General features: G+C 44.9%; 1 protein-coding gene across 9 annotated transcripts in view; it reads left to right on the top strand.

Moving 5' to 3' along the window:
• The window catches only part of chd9 (chromodomain helicase DNA binding protein 9), an 85,771-nt gene that overhangs the window by 10,810 nt on the left and 54,175 nt on the right, over window positions 1-20,786 (top strand). For 6 of the 9 annotated variants that reach the window (XM_034297660.1, XM_010892660.5, XM_010892659.5 and 3 more), the window contains one exon: window positions 19,556-19,989. In XM_034297660.1, the coding sequence (XP_034153551.1) occupies window positions 19,556-19,989 (434 nt within the window). Of the gene's footprint in view, window positions 1-4,601; window positions 4,685-10,044; window positions 10,160-16,324; window positions 17,281-19,555; window positions 19,990-20,786 lie in introns of those variants that run through there. The other 3 variants (XM_034297668.1, XM_034297667.1, XM_034297666.1) reach the window with 3 other exon arrangements.

Below are 20,786 nucleotides of genomic sequence, written 5' to 3'. Positions count from 1 at the left end.
CACCCATGTAATATTTAACCAGCCCTGGAAGAGCTGGAGCATGTTTGGTGTAGCTGCTGGAAACCTGCAATCAGGGGGATGCAAAGAGGAAGTGAGGGAGGGGAGAGAGGCTCAGCTTTTTACATGCCAATAATCCGGCCTAGTCTCTACATCCTCCCAGACTTTGTGTCCCAAAGGGCATCCTACTCCCTAGATCCGATCATAGCCCTGGTCAAAGGGTGTGTGCTAAATTGTGAAGTACGGTGCCATTGAAGATGCACATGGCAGGTAACTAGTGAAGCCCTGCCCAGGGCCTGATTAAGACTGGCAGTAGTGTCACCAGGACTTCCAGTAGCTTGCTAAGCGTACTTAAGGCTATATCAAGATGTGGGTCAGGGCAGGCTAGAGGCTCTGACTGTCTGTCTTGTCACTGCACACTGCACTCACTGCATGGCTAGCTATGGTGGGGGGTTGTTTCTGAGGTTGGCTGGTGTGGTTTTCTGAGTGTGTTTTTGTGTGTGTGTGTGTGTGTGTGTCTTTGAGTGAGAGAAGGAGATGCATAGGGAATAAGTATAGGGGAGTCTAGGAGGGAGGGAGGGAGGGATGGGAAAGGGAGGGAAGGAAGGGGCGGGAGTAGAGTGTAGAGATGCAGAGAGGGAGAAAGTCTGATCCTGGAACAGAGCAGGCCACCAGTGTAAGAATCTATCCACACGTCACTGAACCCATCAGTTAATCCCAGTTCCAACCAGATTGCAGTGATAATAGTATGGTTGGTCCCTGGATGGGAGAAGAGATGCTGCTGGAAGTGGTGTTGGAGGGCCAGTAGGAGGCACTCTTCCGTCTGGTCTAAAGAGATCCAATGCCTCAGGCCATTTATTTGGGACATTGCTCTCTACAGGATGCCCTCTTTCTGTGACCACTAAATATTAAATGGCCAAAATATGGGCGTTAGCCCTTGTGTCTTGGTGAACATTTCCTGCCTGTCCCATTCCACCCAATTATCTCCAGCCTCGAATTGGCTAAATACTCTCCAGTAACATAAAAAAAAATATTGTATATATGTACCATTGATACTGAAATATTAGCAATTACTATTATATGTTAGTCTTTATAGGAAAATCTGATTTAACGTCTCTAATGCTGGTGCCCACAGAGGGTCGCATTTAATCAACACGACTGCATTCCTCCGAATGAGCTGCCTATAAAATGATGCTAGCTATTTAACTAGCTACGTAATCTTATTTTTGTTTATATATCTACGCTGCTGTGGCTAACCGTACCTTGCTAGATACAAAACTGCTGTGTTGCCTTGCAATAGCTTTTTGGTTGTTGGGTATTTTTTGGCCATATTTCAAGATTTCCAACATGCTTCTCTGACCCTCCCTCTTGCTTGCTTAGATTAGATAACATTTAATTGTAATTGAACAGTACGAGTGCAGTAAAACGAAGCCTATGGAGCCTAGGTAAGCAACATTTAAAGTCCATGGATGTGACGATATAGAATGTCATTTAAAGGCTGATGTGTGAGGGCCGTGGGCTTTCTGCTTCGCTCAGGGCTCTGTGGCCTTATGATAATATCTGTATTTCTAGACTCTAGGATGTAGACCAGCTAAAGTACATGGACAGAACAGAGTGGAAGTTCAGGCCAGGAGCCCAATTGTCCATCAAAACTGATCCTGAAAATGTGTCCATCCACAGACGTTCCTAATTGAAATTGGACATTGGAAACACCAGCAAAAATGCCCAGCAATCCTTAGTCTGAGTCAACATCCAGCCTTGTGTTAGTGCTTAGGGGTAGACTGATCTATTCATGTGCAGTGGTGTGTGAAGAGCCAACAGATACCAAACAGTGTGTTTGCTGAACAGGCAGGGCATCAGGGAATAGAGCCATGCCGCCCCATAGCTCGTTCTCACTTCCTGTCTCACTCTGTGTCCCACATCTGTCTCTGGTGCTGTCTTTAGGTTTATTTATACTTCCATTTGAAAATGGGGTGCGTTGTCGCCATTTGTCATGGATTACGTACATTTGGTTTGATTTGGGGGTTTGTGTTCCGAAAAGGGATTTCAGGAGTTTACGCAAACTATTGGTCAAAAGTTTGCTCAGCTCCCTTTGTACAGGGATAATGTTACTGCTCACCCACTTCCACCCTCTTTTTTTAGAAGCAAAAGATTAGAAGTATGTAAGCACACCTTGTGTGACTGCATAAAATAAATTGTTCAATGCGCCGATCTATACTCAGGCTTTTACACATGCTACTGTCTGACTCTGGGTACTGTCTGACTCCCTGGGTACTGTCTGACTCTGGGTACTGTCTGACTCCCTGGGTACTGTCTGATTCCCTGGGTACTGTCTGGCTCCCTGGGTATTGTCTGACTCCCTGGGTACTGTCTGACTCTGGGTACTGTCTGACTCTGGGTACTGTCTGAATCCCTGGGTACTGTCTGACTCTGGGTACTGTCTGAATCCCTGGGTACTGTCTGACTCTGGGTACTGTCTGAATCCCTGGGTACTGTCTGACTCTGGGTACTGTCTGACTCTGGGTACTGTCTGACTCTGGGTACTGTCTGATTCCCTGGGTACTGTCTGGCTCCCTGGGTACTGTCTGACTCCCTGGGTACTGTCTGACTCCCTGGGTACTGTCTGGGTCTGGGTACTGTCTGGCTCCCTGGGTACTGTCTGACTCCCTGGGTACTGACTTAATTTTTGGGTACTGTCTGACTTTGTAAATGTCTGACTTTGTGTGGGTACTGTCTGACTTTGTAAATGTCTGACTCTCTGGGTACTGTCTGACTTTGTAAATGTCTGACTCTCTTGGTACTGTCTGACTCTGGGGACTCGGTGATCCTCTGTTAGCCTGACTCCTTGGTGCTGTTTCCCCTGTATCCTCCTGTCTAGACTGCCAGGTAAAACCACAACTTTCCACAATCCAAGACAGAATTAATTGATTCTGGGTTGAATTGTGGTTAATAAGGATTTCTAACTGGCCTTTATGATCTTATGTGGTATCACTGAGTGTGACGGTTGACTCATGGTACCAACCTTTTTGTACATGGAACTTAGTTTCGTCAGCACCGTGAAACAATATGTTTAAACAATATATTATTAATCCTCAGATTGACAGACCTTCAGGCTACTACAGAATACACCAAAATACTTGCACCAAGAGACCATTTTAAAGGTCTGGTAAAAGAACTGTTCATATTTTAGTGCAGTTACCCTTTAATTAAGCATACCCGTGCAACACCTGTCTTGTTCTGAAGGCCAGGTCATGCATAATGTCACCCTGGTTGTCTTACTGTACCAAGATGGCCAGACAATGTTTCCCCATGCACATTATGTGTGCTTTTGGATGTGTTCACTCAAACACTTCAAAGATTAGGCTACAGTACAACTACCTTTTAGCCAGAGGACGAGTTTGTTGAATTGCAGCAGCCTAGTTCTTTTCATTTGTCGGGACCTAGGGCTTGGCTGTGACACTGGCTGGTTCTGTTCAGACTGTGAGTGTCAGAGAGAGACTGACTTCTCAACAGAGGGCCATTGTGTCCAGTCATTGTGAAGGCAGAGCATTCTGATACAGGGGGGAAGGATCAACACTATTGGAATTAGACTTCACTTGGTCTGTTCACATTTTGGCCTCATTTTTAGCCAGCATGTAACCACATGATACCGTACCTGTCGGGGGAGTGACAACCTGAATCGGTCCGATAAATTATCCTTTTTTTTTAATTGAGGCACAACATCTTTGTTCTGTTCTATGGACAGCCAGTGTACTGGTCTAGATGTAGTTGGCTGAGGACCATGGCTTGTGCTTGCCCTTATCTGTCCCCACACACGATGCCGTCTCAGAAGGAACTTGCTAGACAGTGCCATACTATCAGATGTAATGTGTTGATCTGGGCTCCCTGGTAGTTGAATAACTGATGTGCTGCAGGTGCCTGCTGTCTGGCTGCTATAGATACCAGAATGGTGAGGGGGGGGGGGGGCTGTGTGTGTGTGTGTGGGTGTGTGTGTGAGGCCGAGAGTGTCTGTGCTGTCTGTGGCTTTGGGCCCCAACTGAATTGCTGTCTTTGTTGCTTCCTGACCTTCCTGGGTGAGGTTTATATAACTCTCAGCCAGCCAGGCACTGAAACCTGACACCATGTCACTGCTCTGCCGCTCTGAAAGGGGAGGGGCCCCCTGCCGCTGGGAAACCTGCCCTCTGTGGGGCTTGTACACGATTCTCTCTGGCTGCAGTTGGCTATCAGTCTGCCAGTCTCTTTCTCCCTCCCTCTTTCTGCCTGTGTGTCTTTCTGAACAACTCTCTTTCTGAATGTGTCTCTGACCAACTCTCTGACTGGACTGTCTTTTTCTCTGACAGTTTGTGACTGCCTGTATTTTCTGACTACCTTTCGTTTTGACTGACTGCCTTTGTCTCTATCTCTCTCTGGCTCATTTTCTTCTCTTCCTCTCTCACTCTACCTCTGTTCCTGTCAGTAGAAGAGCCCTGCCAGCAGGGGTGGGATTTAGCAGAGGTCATAGGTGTACAGGAAGTAATCTCTATATAAAGCGGGGGTGGCGTTGGCTGTGGACGGAAAGGGCGGGCTGTGGGGGACGGTGGAGTAGAAAAGGAGGGGCTAGTTTGTAGAGGGAGGGGTGACAGAATTGTACTTGGATTTAGCCTAGACTGAGGAGCATGTGGGAACACTGCCAGCCCCAAACTGCACAGTAGGTCTGAATAAAAACCCATTCTCTTTTATTCTGCTTTTTTTCTCTCCCTTCCTCTGTTCACAGGGGATTAAATAGCTTTGACTGTTGGCCTGCTAGGGTTTGGAGTGGAGCATGTGGTAGCCGGCAAGTTGAGCGCTAACGTGGGGTTTTGTGTGAGAGGAATGTGAGGGCTTTGCGGTGACACAACCCAACGTGACCTCCTCCTTGAGCTACAGTCAGGTTAACCTTTCACTGGCAGACAGGACAGTGTGAACTGAACCACTCTGAAGCCTGCTAAACTAGCATAGTCACTCGGTCTGTCTGTCTCTTTGGAGGGAAAGGATAGAGAGGAGAACAGATTTATAAAGTATACAAGGAGTCACTTTGACTGAAATTCAGTTAGGGTTAGCACTAAAAGGACGAGGGGAAAGGAAGGTGGAGTTGGGACCGTGACGTTGTGTCATGTATATACTTACCCAATGGCGTTGTGCCTCATCTGTCTGTATGTCTGCCCAACATTTTCCACTTTGTGTTTAGTGTTTACTTTAGCCAGTCCATGTAGATGGCAGTTGCTTGGTGTGTTTACTGTGTGTGTGTGTGTGTGTGTGTGTGTGTGTGTGTGTGTGTCTGTCTGTCTGTCTGTCTGTCTGTGCATGTACGCATATGAATGATAGACATTTAGGCCTATTTAGTGATTTGTCACAGAGCTGAGGTAAGTAGTCGCTCAGTGAACAGGTTTCTCAGGTAGCTGCTGATTCCTTACCGGGGAGGTCTGTTGGTTTCCATGGTGCTGGGCCCTGAGTCAAGGGTTTGTTTACAGAGTGAAACTCTTTAGGCCTATTTCACAACATAACACTGTCTCTTTGGCAAATGACAAAATGCAGGCTAACACTGTCTTCTGCTTTTGTCGGTTAAACTGTCTGGTTTGCAAGATTCGTCACTAACCTGTCAACCATGAGTCATTTTATAATTTTTCTACCAACCGTTTCAGGTTAATGTTTTAAGGTACAACATTGAGGGATTGCTCCTTTTTCTTAGATTGTTCTATGTGCTACTAGAGTAAGAATAACATTCTTACTCAAGTGAACACAGATCCTTGTGATATTGGATTATTTAGGTGAACAATGTGAAAAGTTGGATAACTATATCCAGTTTTTGTGTCCCATAAACACTACCATTCAAAACTTTGGGGTCACTTAGAAATTTCCTTTTTTTCCATGATTGCATACATTAAATGAGTTTGAATAGGAAATATAGGAACCGTTATTGGAAATGTAGTGATTGACTAGGTTAGAAATTATGATTTTTAATTGAAGTAATAATCCTTCAAACTTTGTTTTGGCAAATAATACTCCATTTGCCGCAATTACAGCCTTGCAGACCTTTGGCATTCTAGTTGTCAATTTGTTGAGGTAATCTGAAGATATTTCACCCCATGCTTCCTGAAGCACCTCCCACAAATCGGATTGGCTTGATGGGCCCATCTGACCTACCATACGGTCAAGCTGCTCCCAGTACAGCTCAATAGGGTTGAGATCCGTTGACTGTGCTGGTCACTCCAATACCAACTGACTGCTTCTTCCCTAAATAGGTCTTGCGTAGTTTGTAGCTGTGCTTTGGGTCATTGTCCTGTTGTAGAAGGAAATTGACTCCAATCAAACGCCGTCCACAGAGTATGGTATAATGTTGCAAAATTGAGTGATAGCCTTCTTTCTTCAAGATCCCTTTTACCCTGTACAAATCTCCCACTTTACCACCGCCAAAGCACCCCCAGACTATCATGTTGCTTCCACCATGCTTGACAAATGGCGTGAAGTATTCCTCCAGCATCTTTTCATTTGGTGTGCGTCTCACGAATGTTCTTTGTGATCCGAACACCTGAAACGTAGATTTGTCTTTCCACACCGCTTTTTCCCAATCTTTCCAGTGTTTGTGTTCATTTGCCAATCTTAATTTTTTCTTTTTACTGTCTGAAATATTCTGAGATATGTCTTTTTCCTTTCAACTCTGCCTAGAAGGCCAGCATCCTGCAGTCGCCTCTTCACTGTTGACGTTGAGACTAAATAATGAAGCTGCCATTTGAGGACCTGTGAGGCATCTGTTTCTCAAACTAGACAGTCCAATGTATTTGTCCTGTTGCTATTTTCTCTATTCTGGTTAGACCCTGTTTGCGATTTTCTGTGATGGGATTATACGAGAACTTCAGTTTCTTGGCAATTTCTGGCAATAGCCTTCATTTTTCAAAACTAGAATTGACTGATGAGTTTCATAAGAAAGTTATTTGTTTCTAGCCATTTTGAGCCATTAATCGGACCCACAAAAGGCTTAGATACTCTACTTACCTCACATCGACTAGTCTTATGAAGGCCAGTATTATTGTTTCTTTAATCAGCACAACAGTTTTCAGCTGTGCCAACATAATTGCAAAAGGGTTTACTAATGATCAATTTGCCATTAAAATGATCAACTTGGATTAGCAAACACAATGTGCCATTGGAACACAGGAGTGATGATTGCTGATAATGGGCCTCTGTATGCCTATGTAGAAATTCCATACAAAATCTGCTGTTTCCAGGTACTTTTTTCTAATGCTGACTATAACATAGGCTAATGGTTATATACAAAAAAGCCAAAGTTCCAAAGGCTTAGCCAAAAATAATGTGACTCCTGTGTGGATGATTTGAAGGTTTGTTGAGCTGATTAGGAGCATAAACACTGTATTTGTTTGTTGGGCTTTATTAGGAACGTAGAAACTGATTGTTTGACCTGTTAAGGTGCCTTGGATCCATAATATATTGAAATAATATTTGTTTGGGACTGGAGATATAGCAAAAATAGTGGCTAATTAGTCTAATTGCACATTTAATTGGCATAAAAGTGTTTTTAAATGACGTGAAGGAATCAATAAAAAGAAGAAACCATCCAAACATAGTCCAAAACTTGATCTCCCTGTGTTTTAAGTGGAACATTTATGTTTCACCAAGTCGATAACAGAAGCTAGGAATCCTATGTAAAGGCATTAATGCATTGAACTCACTCCACCTGCTAAGTCAAGCCAGTAAAATCGGTCAAATGAAAACCGACAAAACAACCCTTCCCATTGCAATATAGACTGCGACACACTCCCTTGTGGGAGCCTCTCCAAAACATACTCTACGCACACAAACACAATACTGTTCTTTACTTGTTTTATGTGTTCAAAGTTCAATGTGGTATTGGTCACAGGCACGCTGTAGCACATGCTGTTCAGGTTGTAGTGACATTAATGTGTTTCCACGCTTAAACAACTCACCTGGTTGAATATGTATAATTAATATAAAAAATTGAAAGGTCAACGGGTCCTAAATACACTCATACAAATGCTGTACAATAAGAAAAAGGAAAAACCATGTAAACTCCCTGTAGGTCTACTTCGCCAAAGCTGCTTGCCTGTTGAAATGTTGTTATGAAATGAGTGTTGTGGTGGGGAGCAGAGAGAACTGCCTGTGTGTCTGTGGCCCTCAGTGCAACGTGTGTGGCTGTCCCCTGGGCCATGTCCTCTGGTGACCCTGTCGTCTGGTCTCACCAGTGCCTTAGTTCTGGGTTAGTCTGTAGTCGCAGCACTGGCATCTGCTTTGTTGCCGCTAATCACTTGCGAAATGAGGGATAGGTCTACATTTTGAAAATCTGAAAGTACTTTTTGTCCACGTTACACGGTCACGGCCAGATGTCTGTGCCTGTGATGGTTCCTTTGCTCTCTCCTTCTTGCCTGTGAGCCATCCCACCTCCAGGCACCTGTCTCCCGCTCTGCTCTGGAGGAGAGAAACCCTGACACCAAATCCCACAGGCTCCTGTCTACTTTCTCAATCATTTTCTGTGAATTGTGTAAATATAAATAGTTCTTAGCCTCAGCTCCTCGTGCACGAACTTGTCCATTTGCGTTTCAAAACGTCCTTAATGAACCATATATGATCAGAATTATCCCTGTAAGCCTGTGGGAAATATAAAAAGACATACATCATGCTCACCTGACCCCAAGGCCCCACATCAGGCATCATTGTTTAAACATTCAACAATTCATACAGTATCACCTATAAATAAAATGAAAGGCTGTTCTTTTCACACACTGTTCTTGGGATGTTGCTTTTATGTGGATGCCTTATATTCCTCTGATGGTTTTAGGAACCCATAAATGTCAAGAAAAAAGAGAGAATTGAACTACACAGTGATAATGTATGGAAAGTGAATGAAACCGTTTGTTTTGAGGGCATTTATTGGCTGGCTCATCCTGGGTGAGATGCCAGGCTGACGAGCTGCTAATGAAAAGTGGCTGTTGCACTAAACCTATGGGGGATGGCATTTGGATGTCCACTGAAATATCATTTATTATCTTATTTGGCCTTTCTCAAATTATGTTTAAAAGAACGAAAACACAGAAACACTGTACTATTTGCAACTAGGTCCTGTCTCAAAAATGCACTCCCTGAAAGTGTGTGGTATATCATACATCCCATTCGATTTCCCATTATCCCAATCTGTTATTATAAATCAACAATGGTTTTACATGTGGCTGTAATTTAACCAAGGACTGCTTTGTAGGGATCATTAACTGTCCACATTAACTGGTCTGTTTCTGAAGCAGTTCCCTTATTTCGCCACTTGGCGTTGTATGTGCGCATGGTCACGGCTGGGACAAACTTTCATATTGATAAATCCCACAATCGCACGCATGCTTTAAACACACAGTACAATAGATAAAGGAGCCGGCTGGCACTTATTCATTTGTTTGCCCTCAGACTTTCTTCTGGCAACCAGATAGACTATGAGCATGGTGAACGCATACAATTTAACATTTTGTCAGTTGGTCAAACCGAAATGCAACCAAGATGCAACCAAGTTCTGTAACTTTGCCCTTTTTCTTTCTGATCCATTTCTACTGCCCATGGCAGCAAGAGCACGTTGTGTCTTCTGTCCCTTATGACTCTAACCACTGATTACAACTCAGAGACTGGGAGAGGGGTTGTAGCTCATTTCCTTTGTTGTTTAACTTTGACATTTTTGCTCAATTATTTTGGGGGTGATTCTTAATTCTGAGACGTAGTCAGTGTATCATAGAGGGTCAGTCCGGTCTTCTTATTGGAGGTGTGCTGAAATGAACTTGTCAGTCGGGTGCAGAAAGGAGGGGTTTGAAGTTCCCCTATTTGATCTAGTGATTGTAGAGGAGAGATCCTGTCTAGCTTGACGGGCTCTCTGGCTTTGTGTGTGTGGGTGTAGGGTTGTGTCTGTGTAGGTGTGTGTGTCTATGTAGGTGTGTGTGTCTGTATGTGGGTGTGGGTGTGTATGCGCCTGTGTCTTTCTCTCTCTGTCTCTCTTTTTTTCTCTCAGTTTTTCTTTGTATTTCTGGTGGACCCCAACTCCCCAGTTCCAGTCCCCAATCATCCATTAATCTACTCAGCCACCATCACCAGAGCTCTCATAGATGCAAATTAAATGGAGTCAACTAAATTACTAATGGTAAGCTAATACGGCCCTGTGCTTAAAGCTTCTTCCCTGTGAGCTATTTAAGGGTGTGTTATGGGTGTGATGGTGTAGCCCTCTCTCAGGCACTGCTAATGATATCCCATGGTATGGTGGCGATTGCAAGGAATTAACATATTAAGATGTGTGTGTGTGTGGGTGATCAACCTGAACATCTAAACATACAATTAATTATTTCCCAAACCTTTTAATTCCTTATTATCCTTAGGGGCTATATTTTGGGAATGCAGACTTAATTTTACCACTGTGTGTTGTGTATGGATTTTGGTCATTACAGTATTGATGTCAGAGTAGTCTTAAATAAGGCATTCAGTAAATCATAAAACACTCAGCTGTTTGGGGCACATACAATGTTACACCCATTTGTATTTTTTGGAAACATTTTGGTACAGCATGCAAAAACATGGAACCGCCTTAAAACATTATTTTTTAAGTCCACATTTATTACTTTTTCATTTGCTTTATATATCCAACATGTCAATTAGATGCCGATTAGATGGGGTATACACTCCACTACAGACATGCGCACGAACAGTTTTATTTGTATTTCTTTCGTCCGTTCTGTGAGACATACTTAAGTGCCGGAACGGCCCTTCTAGAAATACTGCCCTTGTACATTTTCTTAATGTTACCCTTAGTATATCTAAATGCACTCCTCCATCCAGGCTACGAGTTCCTGCTCTACAGTCTAGAGCCAGACCACTCCGAGCTCCGCTGGGCTGGCGTGGTTACACGCCCCCCATAGGTGTTGGAAATCTGGAGTGGTTGTACCGGAGCCAACACACCAAGGTCGGGTGCACTCTTTAGTCTGAATCCGACCCAGGACCACCCCGGTGCTGTTCTGCAGCCTACTGAAGCTGTGTGCCAGGCTTAGTTGGAGCGGGTCAAAGTAGACCGGGTCTGAGAGTGAAGGCTGAGGACCTGTGAACCCTGTCAGCCCGCTGAGAGTCACTCGTGTTATTAGCCTCTCCCTGGGACAAGAGGCGGTTGGTGCCAACACACGTCTCTGATACCCCGTTAGGGATCATTAAGGCATGACGCTGTTTTTAATGGGTTCAGGAAGCATTGCCTTGCAGTGTGCACCCTTTCATTTATCACCCTTTCATTTATCAATCGCACCTCTTTACACCCCCCGCCCCCCCCCGTCCCCGTCCCCTCGACTATTCACTTCTATCCCCCCGTCACTCTGCGTGTATTACTTTAAATGATCCCGTAGCCCCAGGCCTAATTACCAGGCCTAATCTCTTCCCTCAGGTTAATCTATATTCCATTAACCAGGCCATAGTGTTGGACTGTTTAGACTATAGTTGGGAAGGTGAGTAGTGTTGTATACTGGAGGTATTTATCACTCTTAGAACATAGGGCCAGGAACTAGGCTGTTCTTAGCAACGCGACAGCCCCACCTACACCACTGTTTGAAATCATTCTACTATGCTAACTGTTAATGTTATTTTTTGTACATTTTGCACTACATTGTTAAACTGAGCTAAGTACTGCTGTGGAGGGGGTGATGTTGGGGCTTTAAATGTACTGCTGGTATGAGTGGGGGGAGAAAGCCAATGGAGGGAGGGGGAAGATGTAGTAGCCAGGCTGTTTTGGAGAAACTAGCTAGTAACATAACATACTGCACCCACAACCCGTTTCAGATTGAACAACAGCGTACCTGTTGGTTGCTCAATGTACCCTACTACTTACAGGGTTAATGCGTTAGTGAACTGTCACTCCACTTCTGACCAACATGTTTCCACTGCTTCTTTCAAATGAAGCATAACAATATTTAGATATATTCAAGAGTTCACAGTCTATCTTTCTATGTCACATGTATATTTTAGTTTCGTGGGTTATTTATAAAAAAAAAAAAAGAGGAAAAAGTCAGAACACTTTCACACACTATCATATATACACACTCACATGCACAATGCCGAACTCCAATCTCACCATTCACAGATTTGAATCATGGATGCTTCTCTTCACTCACACTCACCCTCAAACACACTTACTCTCATTCAGTGTACACACACACACACACTCAGTCTGCGCTGCTGTAACGTGTGCATGTGACTTGAACATTGAGTTAAAATATAGGCTATGGGTACAAACGTGAATCCTGGCGTTCCTTGTGATTGTTTAGTGGCTATAATGTTTAATTCCATCCTGTCCCAGTATGATGATGTCACTGTAGGCGTTCAGTTATTTCCCTAATTGTGTGTTAGTGGAGTCCCACTCCAAGGCCCGCAGAGGGAGGCATAAGTAAAGTGAGAGTGGCGTCCGCATTAATACAGGCGCTAAATCAGTTCAGAGACACACACCTGTGCCTCTAGCTCACTCTAGTTCTTTATCTCATTTGCTTGCTCTCATTTTCTCCCCCCCCCGTCTTTCTTTTTTACTTCATCTCTCTCTCTTTCGGGGGAAGCCACTCCTCCTAGCAGCACGCACTCATTTCTCTGCCAAAGAAGCAAATCATTTGCATTTTAACCGTTGGGTTGCCAAGGTGCTGCAGCTCCACCAAGCCATGTGACCAGTCAAGCATAAGTGTCTAGCTGCCTGTGTTCGCTGTTCCGGTTTTCCCCGTTTTCACTTGCATGTCCACTGTCTAGAGAGACTGCTAAAAGCTTTCATGTGTACCGTAGGAAATCTCTGTAGATTTCCACTACCTTTTTCTCGGTGCATCTCTATCTGTTCCTCATACCTGCATTGTGATGTTTGTTCCCAGCCTCAACAGATGGAAAAGGTTTATTTTCCATTAAAAATGTAGCTGAGCATCTGAGATCGGTGTGTGAGTATGTCTCTGTGTAAATGTCTAAGAAATGGCCATCACCATGAGTGGGGCTCACCTATATACACGCTAAAATTGCTATTCTAACTAATCCAGATGAACAAAGAAATATTGACTTAATTGAAAAACATTGTTTTGCTCCTAGTTAGTTTTAATGACACTTAAGTCAAAGTTAAAGATAATTTAACCACAGCTAGCTAGCTGTAGTTAATAACTTTAGATACCGAGCTAGACTAGACAGCTCCATTTTCATTGTCTGATATGAATAGCTTGCTAAACCTTTGTTTAGCATAATGTCGTTGACATTCTGCTCTTACATTTTGGAGTGACGGCTGTTTGAAATCAGTCTTTAAATCCACATCTTTCCTTTGCAACTTTAAGTCAGCTGCCTACCTCAGTAGCTGACACAGAAGTCTACCATAACATGCAGTCATCACAGCACCAACAGCTAGCTTAGCAAAATCTCATGTTATCTAGCAGCTACATATTAACAATTGCTAGCTAGTTTATGTGGAAGATATTTTACTTTGTTAAATATTGAACTAGTTGTCACAACTAGATGGGTTTATCAGAGAATGTCAACAGTGTTTACTCAGTTATTGTTGTAGATTTCAGCCTTTTGACCACACTGTTCTAAGTCACTTGAGATCCATTTATATCCAGCAACAATAAGTGAGGTGAAATAAGACACAAGGGACAGTCAATGAATAGCACACATTGGGAGGGATCATAGGGCAGAGGGATCATAGGGCTGAGGGAACATAGGGCAGAGGGAACATATGGCAGAGGGATCGTAGGGCAGAGGGATCGTAGGGCCGAGGGATCGTAGGGCCGAGGGATCGTAGGGCCGAGGGATCGTAGGGCCGAGGGATCGTAGGGCCGAGGGATCGTAGGGCCGAGGGAACGTAGGACCGAGGGATCGTAGGACCGAGGGATCGTAGGACCGAGGGAACATTGGGCTGAGAGGACATAGGGCTCAAGAAACAGGGCTGGGGAACATAGAGCCTGGAAACAGGGTTGGGGGAACGTAGACGGGAGACCACATGGTACTAGAGGGCCTGTAGGACTCTTTCAGATGGGATGTTAAACCCTGTCCTGATTCTCAGTGGTTTCTGGAGATCCCATGGTACTTAGGGTAAAAGGAAGGCTATTAATCCTGGTATCTTGGCTAAATTTCCTGACTGGCCCTCATAATATCATGGCCACCTCATCATCCCCAGTAACAGGCCCATTATTCCCCTCTCCTCCCCTCTGTAAGAATGTTTATTTTTAAGTAGGTGTTAAAATGTATGCAATCACTAATGTATTAGTCGCTCTGGACAAGAGTGTCCACTATATGTGACTTGAAAAAATGTACCCTGAGTTGCACTTACCTGACAGTAACAGACAACCCATCACATTACCCTGGATAAGGAGATGCTACAGACACCCTCCATGTATAGTCACCAGTGTGCATCTCGCACTGAAGGGAGCATTCAGTGGAAACTTGCCACTTATGTAAAAATGCCCTTGAACGTCCCTTGGGTTATTGGTAATTCCTAATAGGAGCCCTATTTCTCCCCCATGGTGAGCTTTGACCTTACTGAGCAAATTACATCTAAAGCAGTAGCAGTAAAATGCAACAATAAAACATTTATAATATATTTTTTAAGAGCATTATAGTACTACATTTACAGCACATTTATCTACTGCAAATTTCCACCCAGTAAAACCCTACTAGTTAAACTGTAGAAAAAGTTCAGCTGTCCTCCACTTTATGCAAATGGAGCGCCAACAGCCAGGCTACTGTACCCAATTATATTGAATTATATTGAAGGCAGCATCTGAGTTGAAACTTCAGCTGTAACATTAGACTTCTATCAGAACAGACAATGTCCAAAAAAGTATTCATGCTGAATTAGTGGCGTGCCGATCATATCCATATCTGTAAAGTGACGCATCAGGCCTGCTAACAGTCAATGTACAACGTCCATTGGAAATCACAGATATGAATCGAATCAATTTCGCCCATCTAGTTGCGCCATACATTTGCTTAATAGCCAGAAACAGAGGACTTACCCAGATGATCGTGCTGAAATGACACTTAACTTGATAAAACCTGACCTAGGCTACTACATAAGCCTCCATAGTCATAGTTATAAAGGACTAAATGAAAATGCTAATACCTTGGCCTTGCATTCTTTTATTATGCCTGTTGATTGTGTTTTATATATTAATAGCTACATATTCAGATTCACATAGACCAGCACTTTCATAGAGTAACAGAAATCAGAGCAGGTTCATGAGTGACTAAAGAAGTAACGTGTGTGACTGCAAGTAACACATTATCAAGTAATGTACTCAAACTAATCCTTAAATGATTCTTAACAAAGCTCGATGTAGAATTAAGGCAATTTTCTGGGTTGGACCTAAAGCCTGAAGAAACCGAAAGGTTAATTGCAACATGACTTCATCGAAAACTCTCATCAAAAGTTTAGGCCTGTATTTTATATTGTCATTTTTATGACAACAGAAGCATAGCTTCTATTCTGGACATGCCAATCCCTTAGCCATGTAGCTCTGAGGCCTTCAACCTGTAGCTTATCAACCTATAGCTTCAGACCTGTTCCTGCTGAGTTGCAGCTAGGAGATAACAACCAGGCCGGCCCGGTGGGCCTCTGCGGAACCTGAGAAGATGTATATGTTGGGCACTAGGATCCAAATAACCCCAGTCGATTATCCGTGGAAACACGCTGGTTTTTTCTAGAACAGGATGTATGCCTTTTTAAGTTTGATGTTGTGCATAGTGAGTTTGTCTGGTGAGGTATGTGTGCGTGCGTGTGTGTGTGTCTGGGCTGACCTAACCCTGTCAGTCAGGCATGTCTCAGTTCCTCTCCCAGCGCCATGTGCCAGACTGAGCACATGGCCCCTGCGTCACGTTCTGAGGAGGCCCCGCCCGCCCTCTTGCCCCTCCGGTCCCGCCTGTCTGTGTCTCGCTTTCCCCACCAGAGTGTGTCTGAGATCACCGCTCCACTGTAACCAGCACTGTAACCAGCACTGTAACCAGCACTGTGGGCCAGCTGTGTGAGCGTGCAGCGCCGTGGCTGTGTAGGCACGTTGTTTCCATAATGTCCTGCCGTTCGGTCGGTTCACAGCAAATCGATTATGGTTCGGCAGCCGACTGTAGGTGTTTTATATCATTCAGGACCACTGGCACCAGAGGGTTCATGTGTAGGGGGTGAAAGGGTACGTTCCGTTCAGGTCGGCAATCTTGGTTTTGTCTGTGTAGAAATCCAGAATATTTGGGGTTAAGTTGCGAAAGTTAATGTAATAACTGCTAGCACCATCTGCTGGCCTACTTCCTCACAAAGAGAGAGAGAGAGAGAGAGAGAGAGAGAGAGAGGAGCGAGTGAGTGAGAGAGTGAATGAGAGAGAGAAAAACGAGTCCGGATTTTAACGACATCTCTAATATTCATGCTAATGCATTTTGCTGCTTTGTGCTGCTTTCATTTTCCACCGCTCTGCTGCCGGAGACTCGAGCTCCTCGCTATACACGCCCCAGCACGGGAGAGGGGAGGCGAGAGGCTAGAGGAGGGGGAAAAACCAGTGGAAAAAGGACAACAACCAACCAATCAAGCTAGCAGAAAACCCTTTTGTATACTGCGGAGCAGTAGCCTACCTACTTACCTTACCCCGAGAGGTAAGAGGAAGAGGCTCCAAGGAAGGAAGAAGGAAAAAGAAGCGAGTAAAGACGAAAAAAAAAGAGAGAGACGGAGTGAGCGAGGGAACGGCGGAACGAACGATCGCTGGAGGAGGGGAATCAATGAGAAGGGAGGGAAGAGAGGAAGGTGGAGAGAGAGCAACGCTGACACCCACACCACAAACCGCCCGCCTGAGCCGGACAGAGTGGAAGCACGCAGCAGCAGAATGAGACCAGCTTCCTGGACTGCCACGCACCTCCTCAGGCACAAACAGCCCCGCTTCCAGAGCTCCCACTGATCTAACAGCTCAGCCCCATGCGCTCCTCCTGAGCTTGAGCCCTGCCCGCCCGGGGGAGGAGAGGAGGAGGTGAAGGGAGAGGAGGCTCCACCGCCCGCCCGTACGCTGCCGCCTGTGGAGGGCTGACGGGGGTGGGGGTGGACACACAGCTCCAGGAAGACAGCCGTCCGACGTGAGAGAGAGAGAGCGAGAGAGCGAGCGAGAGGGAGAGACACAGAGAGAGAGAGAGAGAGAGAGAGAGAGAGAAAAAAACAGGCAAAAGGGCAAGGCTTTTGTTAGGTGGTTGGAGAGAGAGGGGGAGGAAGAAAAAAACATGTCTACAGTGAAGAGGCCGAGAGGAAGGGTAAGTGAGCCGCGCAGAGTGGAGAGAGAGCTGGGGGAGGGAGGGAGGGAGGGAGGAGGGAGGAGGGGCCGGACGGCAGGAACTGAACAACTGAACAACCTCCTCTGCTACTGGCTCATGCTGCCTGCCTGATGCAGCCTCCACCGTCGCCATCTTGAACTCGTTGTTGCTGCTCCCCCCCCCCATACTAATTTGCTTAGCTGTGCTAGCTGGCTGTTAGAGCGGCGTGCTTTGCTCTTTCACATGCTTTCCCTCCTCTTCCCCCCCCCCCATTCCTTTCCCCTCTTCCCCTGTGGTCTTCCCCCCCACACACACCCACCATGGACCCCTCTCCCCACGTCTGGTTCCATACAGTAGATAATGTGTTTCTGTTGTGTGCGTGTGTGTGTGTGTGTGTGCGTGTGTGAATGTCACATGAGCTGTGTACTATACGTCAGTCACACAGTGTTCCCTGCACGAGGGACTGATGGAGGTAGGAAGTGAGTGAGTAGCTAGCCTGGCCAGAACGTCTTGCTGTTTCTTCCTATCTCTCTACCTTTACTCACAGTAATGGAGCGGAGCGTTTTCATGGGAGCGTGTGGTGGCAGAGAGAGAGATTGAAATCACTGCAGTGCTGGCAGCCTGTAATTTTAGTTATTTATAGATGTATTACACAGCTGCAGTGCACTTGGTTTTGGTGCATTTTTCGTCTCTCTCTCTCATCCTCTCTCTCTCACTTTTCATACAGGCTCTCATTCTTGCTCTCATTTCCTCTGTGTTGTCCCCCTTTTGCCCTTTCACTTACCTGTTGTGTGGCTGTACTTTCCCTGTTCTCTCGCCTGTTTTACATTGAACTGGAATAATGAGAAGACTTCAGTTCTGAGCAATTCTTTCCGATAATGGCTTGAGCATCACAGCACACGTGAAACCTATAAAACTGTAGCTCCAGCTCTTGTTTGTCTTCCAAATGAACTGCTATTTATTTCTCCCATCCCCCCACTTTGTTTGTGGCGGTTTCGAGATAATTCTCTTTATTTAGCAGTCAGGAAAGCAACTGGCTGGCTGTGCTGTGGCTCAACCTTCCAATCTGACTGCTACACGTTTAGGTTAGCTCACCCATTTCTTGACTCTTTGGAAGCGGGTGGTTTTTGAGATTAAACTGAGCCCATGTATTATGTACAAATCAACACGCTTTGTCTACATTATTCACGGCAATTTGGCTGAATGTCAGTGCCGGATTGGTCTAGCTGTGTTTTTTTGGTGGCTGTATTATTGAAAGTGTGCTAGAATCTAGGTTGACAAGGGGAACACATCTGACCAGAGCGACACATTTAACAAGGGCTACAGATCTGAGCAGGGGAGAACAGTGAGTGGCCAGTAGAATGAATAGAGGAACATTTCAACATGTTTGAAGTACTGTGGTGAAGACGCAACAGCAACCTGGAATATCCTGCTGACTGTCTGTGTAGATTTTAAAAATACATTCATAAACCATGGCTTCAACATAAATAAAATGGCTGCTGTTTGCTGTTCCTAGTTTAAGATCAGTCAGTTCCATTTTGATCGTGGCCAAAAAGTAAAAGACTAATTTACCCCCTGCAATTTATCTGAAATGTTGAGCTTCCTGAGAAGGCCTGTTTCTGAGTATATCCCTCCTTTGTTAGATAATGCTAAATGGTACGAAAACAAAGCTGTTATAGGTCCTGGCAGTTTATTTCATCATTTCCGTTTCTCTCTGTATCTCTCACGTCACCAAGCAGTAGTGTCTGTTATGAAACTTGAGTGCGAAGCACGCTTGGTTTTTCAGAGCTTCACAGATTTACTGTGTCACCCCATTTCTTTGTTTTTTCTACATGTTCTTATTGGGGCTGGCTGGTGTGGGTTGACTCTCATTCCAGGCAGCAAGGCTAATATGGTACATTTCACACGTCTATTTCTGAGAGAGATGATGTGTGATAGAGGCTGTGTAAGGTTGACCGAAGGGGGGATGTGAGCTGTGCTGTAAGCCTGTGAGGAGCTAAATGATTAAACTATTCAGTCTGGGATTCAGGAATGTAGGTTTGGTTCGGCTACAGCAGAACATGAGCTGCGTGCGTGTGTGCGTGTGCGTGTAAAAAATCATTGTCTATGCTGAAAATTACATGAATATCAGACGCGGAGACCTTTATTCAGGCCAGCTCTTTCCATTTCTACCATTAATACATATGTACAGTATGTTACAATGACATCACCTCTTGGGTATTCATGTTCCGTCGGTGTGATTCATACCCTTCTCCTTTTCTCCGCTTCTCTCCAGCCTCCCAAGAACAAAAACACCAGTGGTCCCAACAGCCACGCGGCAGCGCGGGTCCTCAGCCCCCCGGTGAAGAGCAGCTCGTCCTCCTCTTCCTCGTCTTCGTCCTCCTACAGCTCATCGTCTGAGAAGCGGGCCCAGCGGAGGCTGGTGCTGGAGCAGAGGGAGCAGCAGCTGATGGAGCTGGCCGGAGAGGACAAACAGCAGAAGGCCAACCGGATCATCCACGAGGCCATCGTCAAGGCCCGGGAGCGGGGGGAGAAGAACATCCCCAGGGTCATGAGTCCAGAGAGCTTTCCCTCAGGCAGCTCTTCGGCCCACCGGAGAGAGAGGGACAGGGACAGGGGCAGAGAGAGGGAAAGAGGCAGCAAAACCAAGACCTCCAAGAAGGCCCGCATTGTACCTTCGTCCAAGCCCAAACAGAAGACCAAGATTGGGTAAGTGTCTTACTCACCGTGCTCTCATAAGCCTTATGATGTTCTAATGACATCACAGCTATAGCGTGTGATAGCTATGGTATTATATGTATTATTTGTATTTGTATGTGGTTTGAGGCATTATCATCCCCCCACACAAAGTAACAAGAAAAATCAGATTATAACTATTCACATTTCTTTAGGCAAGTTCAGCAGTAAAATGGCTCTTAACCAATAGCATCAGTTACACTGACTCAAAATAAGGATTTACATTAGTTTTGGTTAATAACTAAGACAAATTTGCCAGAATTTAACTAATAGAGGTTGAACCCAGTTAAAATGATTACCGCCTCACAACACATCAAAACCAATCAAAATTGCTTGGGTGGAGCTGCTCACTAAATATGGTCTTGTTCCACAATCGTATATCTCAAGAATTGTGTTCCCTGGGAACTATTGTAAAAAACGCAATTACGTTCTATGCCAACTAATCTAGTTGCCATTACGTCGGTCAAGCACGTTATATATGTTGAAAAATGTGTGTATGGTAATAATCCAAGAGTTTTGTAGGACTTCACCTATCCAAATAAGGCAATTTATGTAGACCATACCCACTCAACATCTCCACTCAAGCCAAATCAGTTGTTGTTAAAAGAAGAATACAATACGGAAATCTGTATGGAAAGCGCGGTGTGTGACCATTCAAAATGTGGATTGATATATAATGTTCAGGACCGACGTATTGGCACTAGATATGTTGGCGTAGAGCATTACCGCGGTTTTTACAGTCGTTCCCAGGGAACGTAATTCTTGAGATA

Source organism: Esox lucius, chromosome 2, assembly GCF_011004845.1.
Source record: "Esox lucius isolate fEsoLuc1 chromosome 2, fEsoLuc1.pri, whole genome shotgun sequence".
Classification (NCBI taxonomy): domain Eukaryota; kingdom Metazoa; phylum Chordata; class Actinopteri; order Esociformes; family Esocidae; genus Esox; species Esox lucius.
Note: the sequence above shows the minus strand (reverse complement) of the source record. Positions and strands in the feature narration are given on the sequence as shown.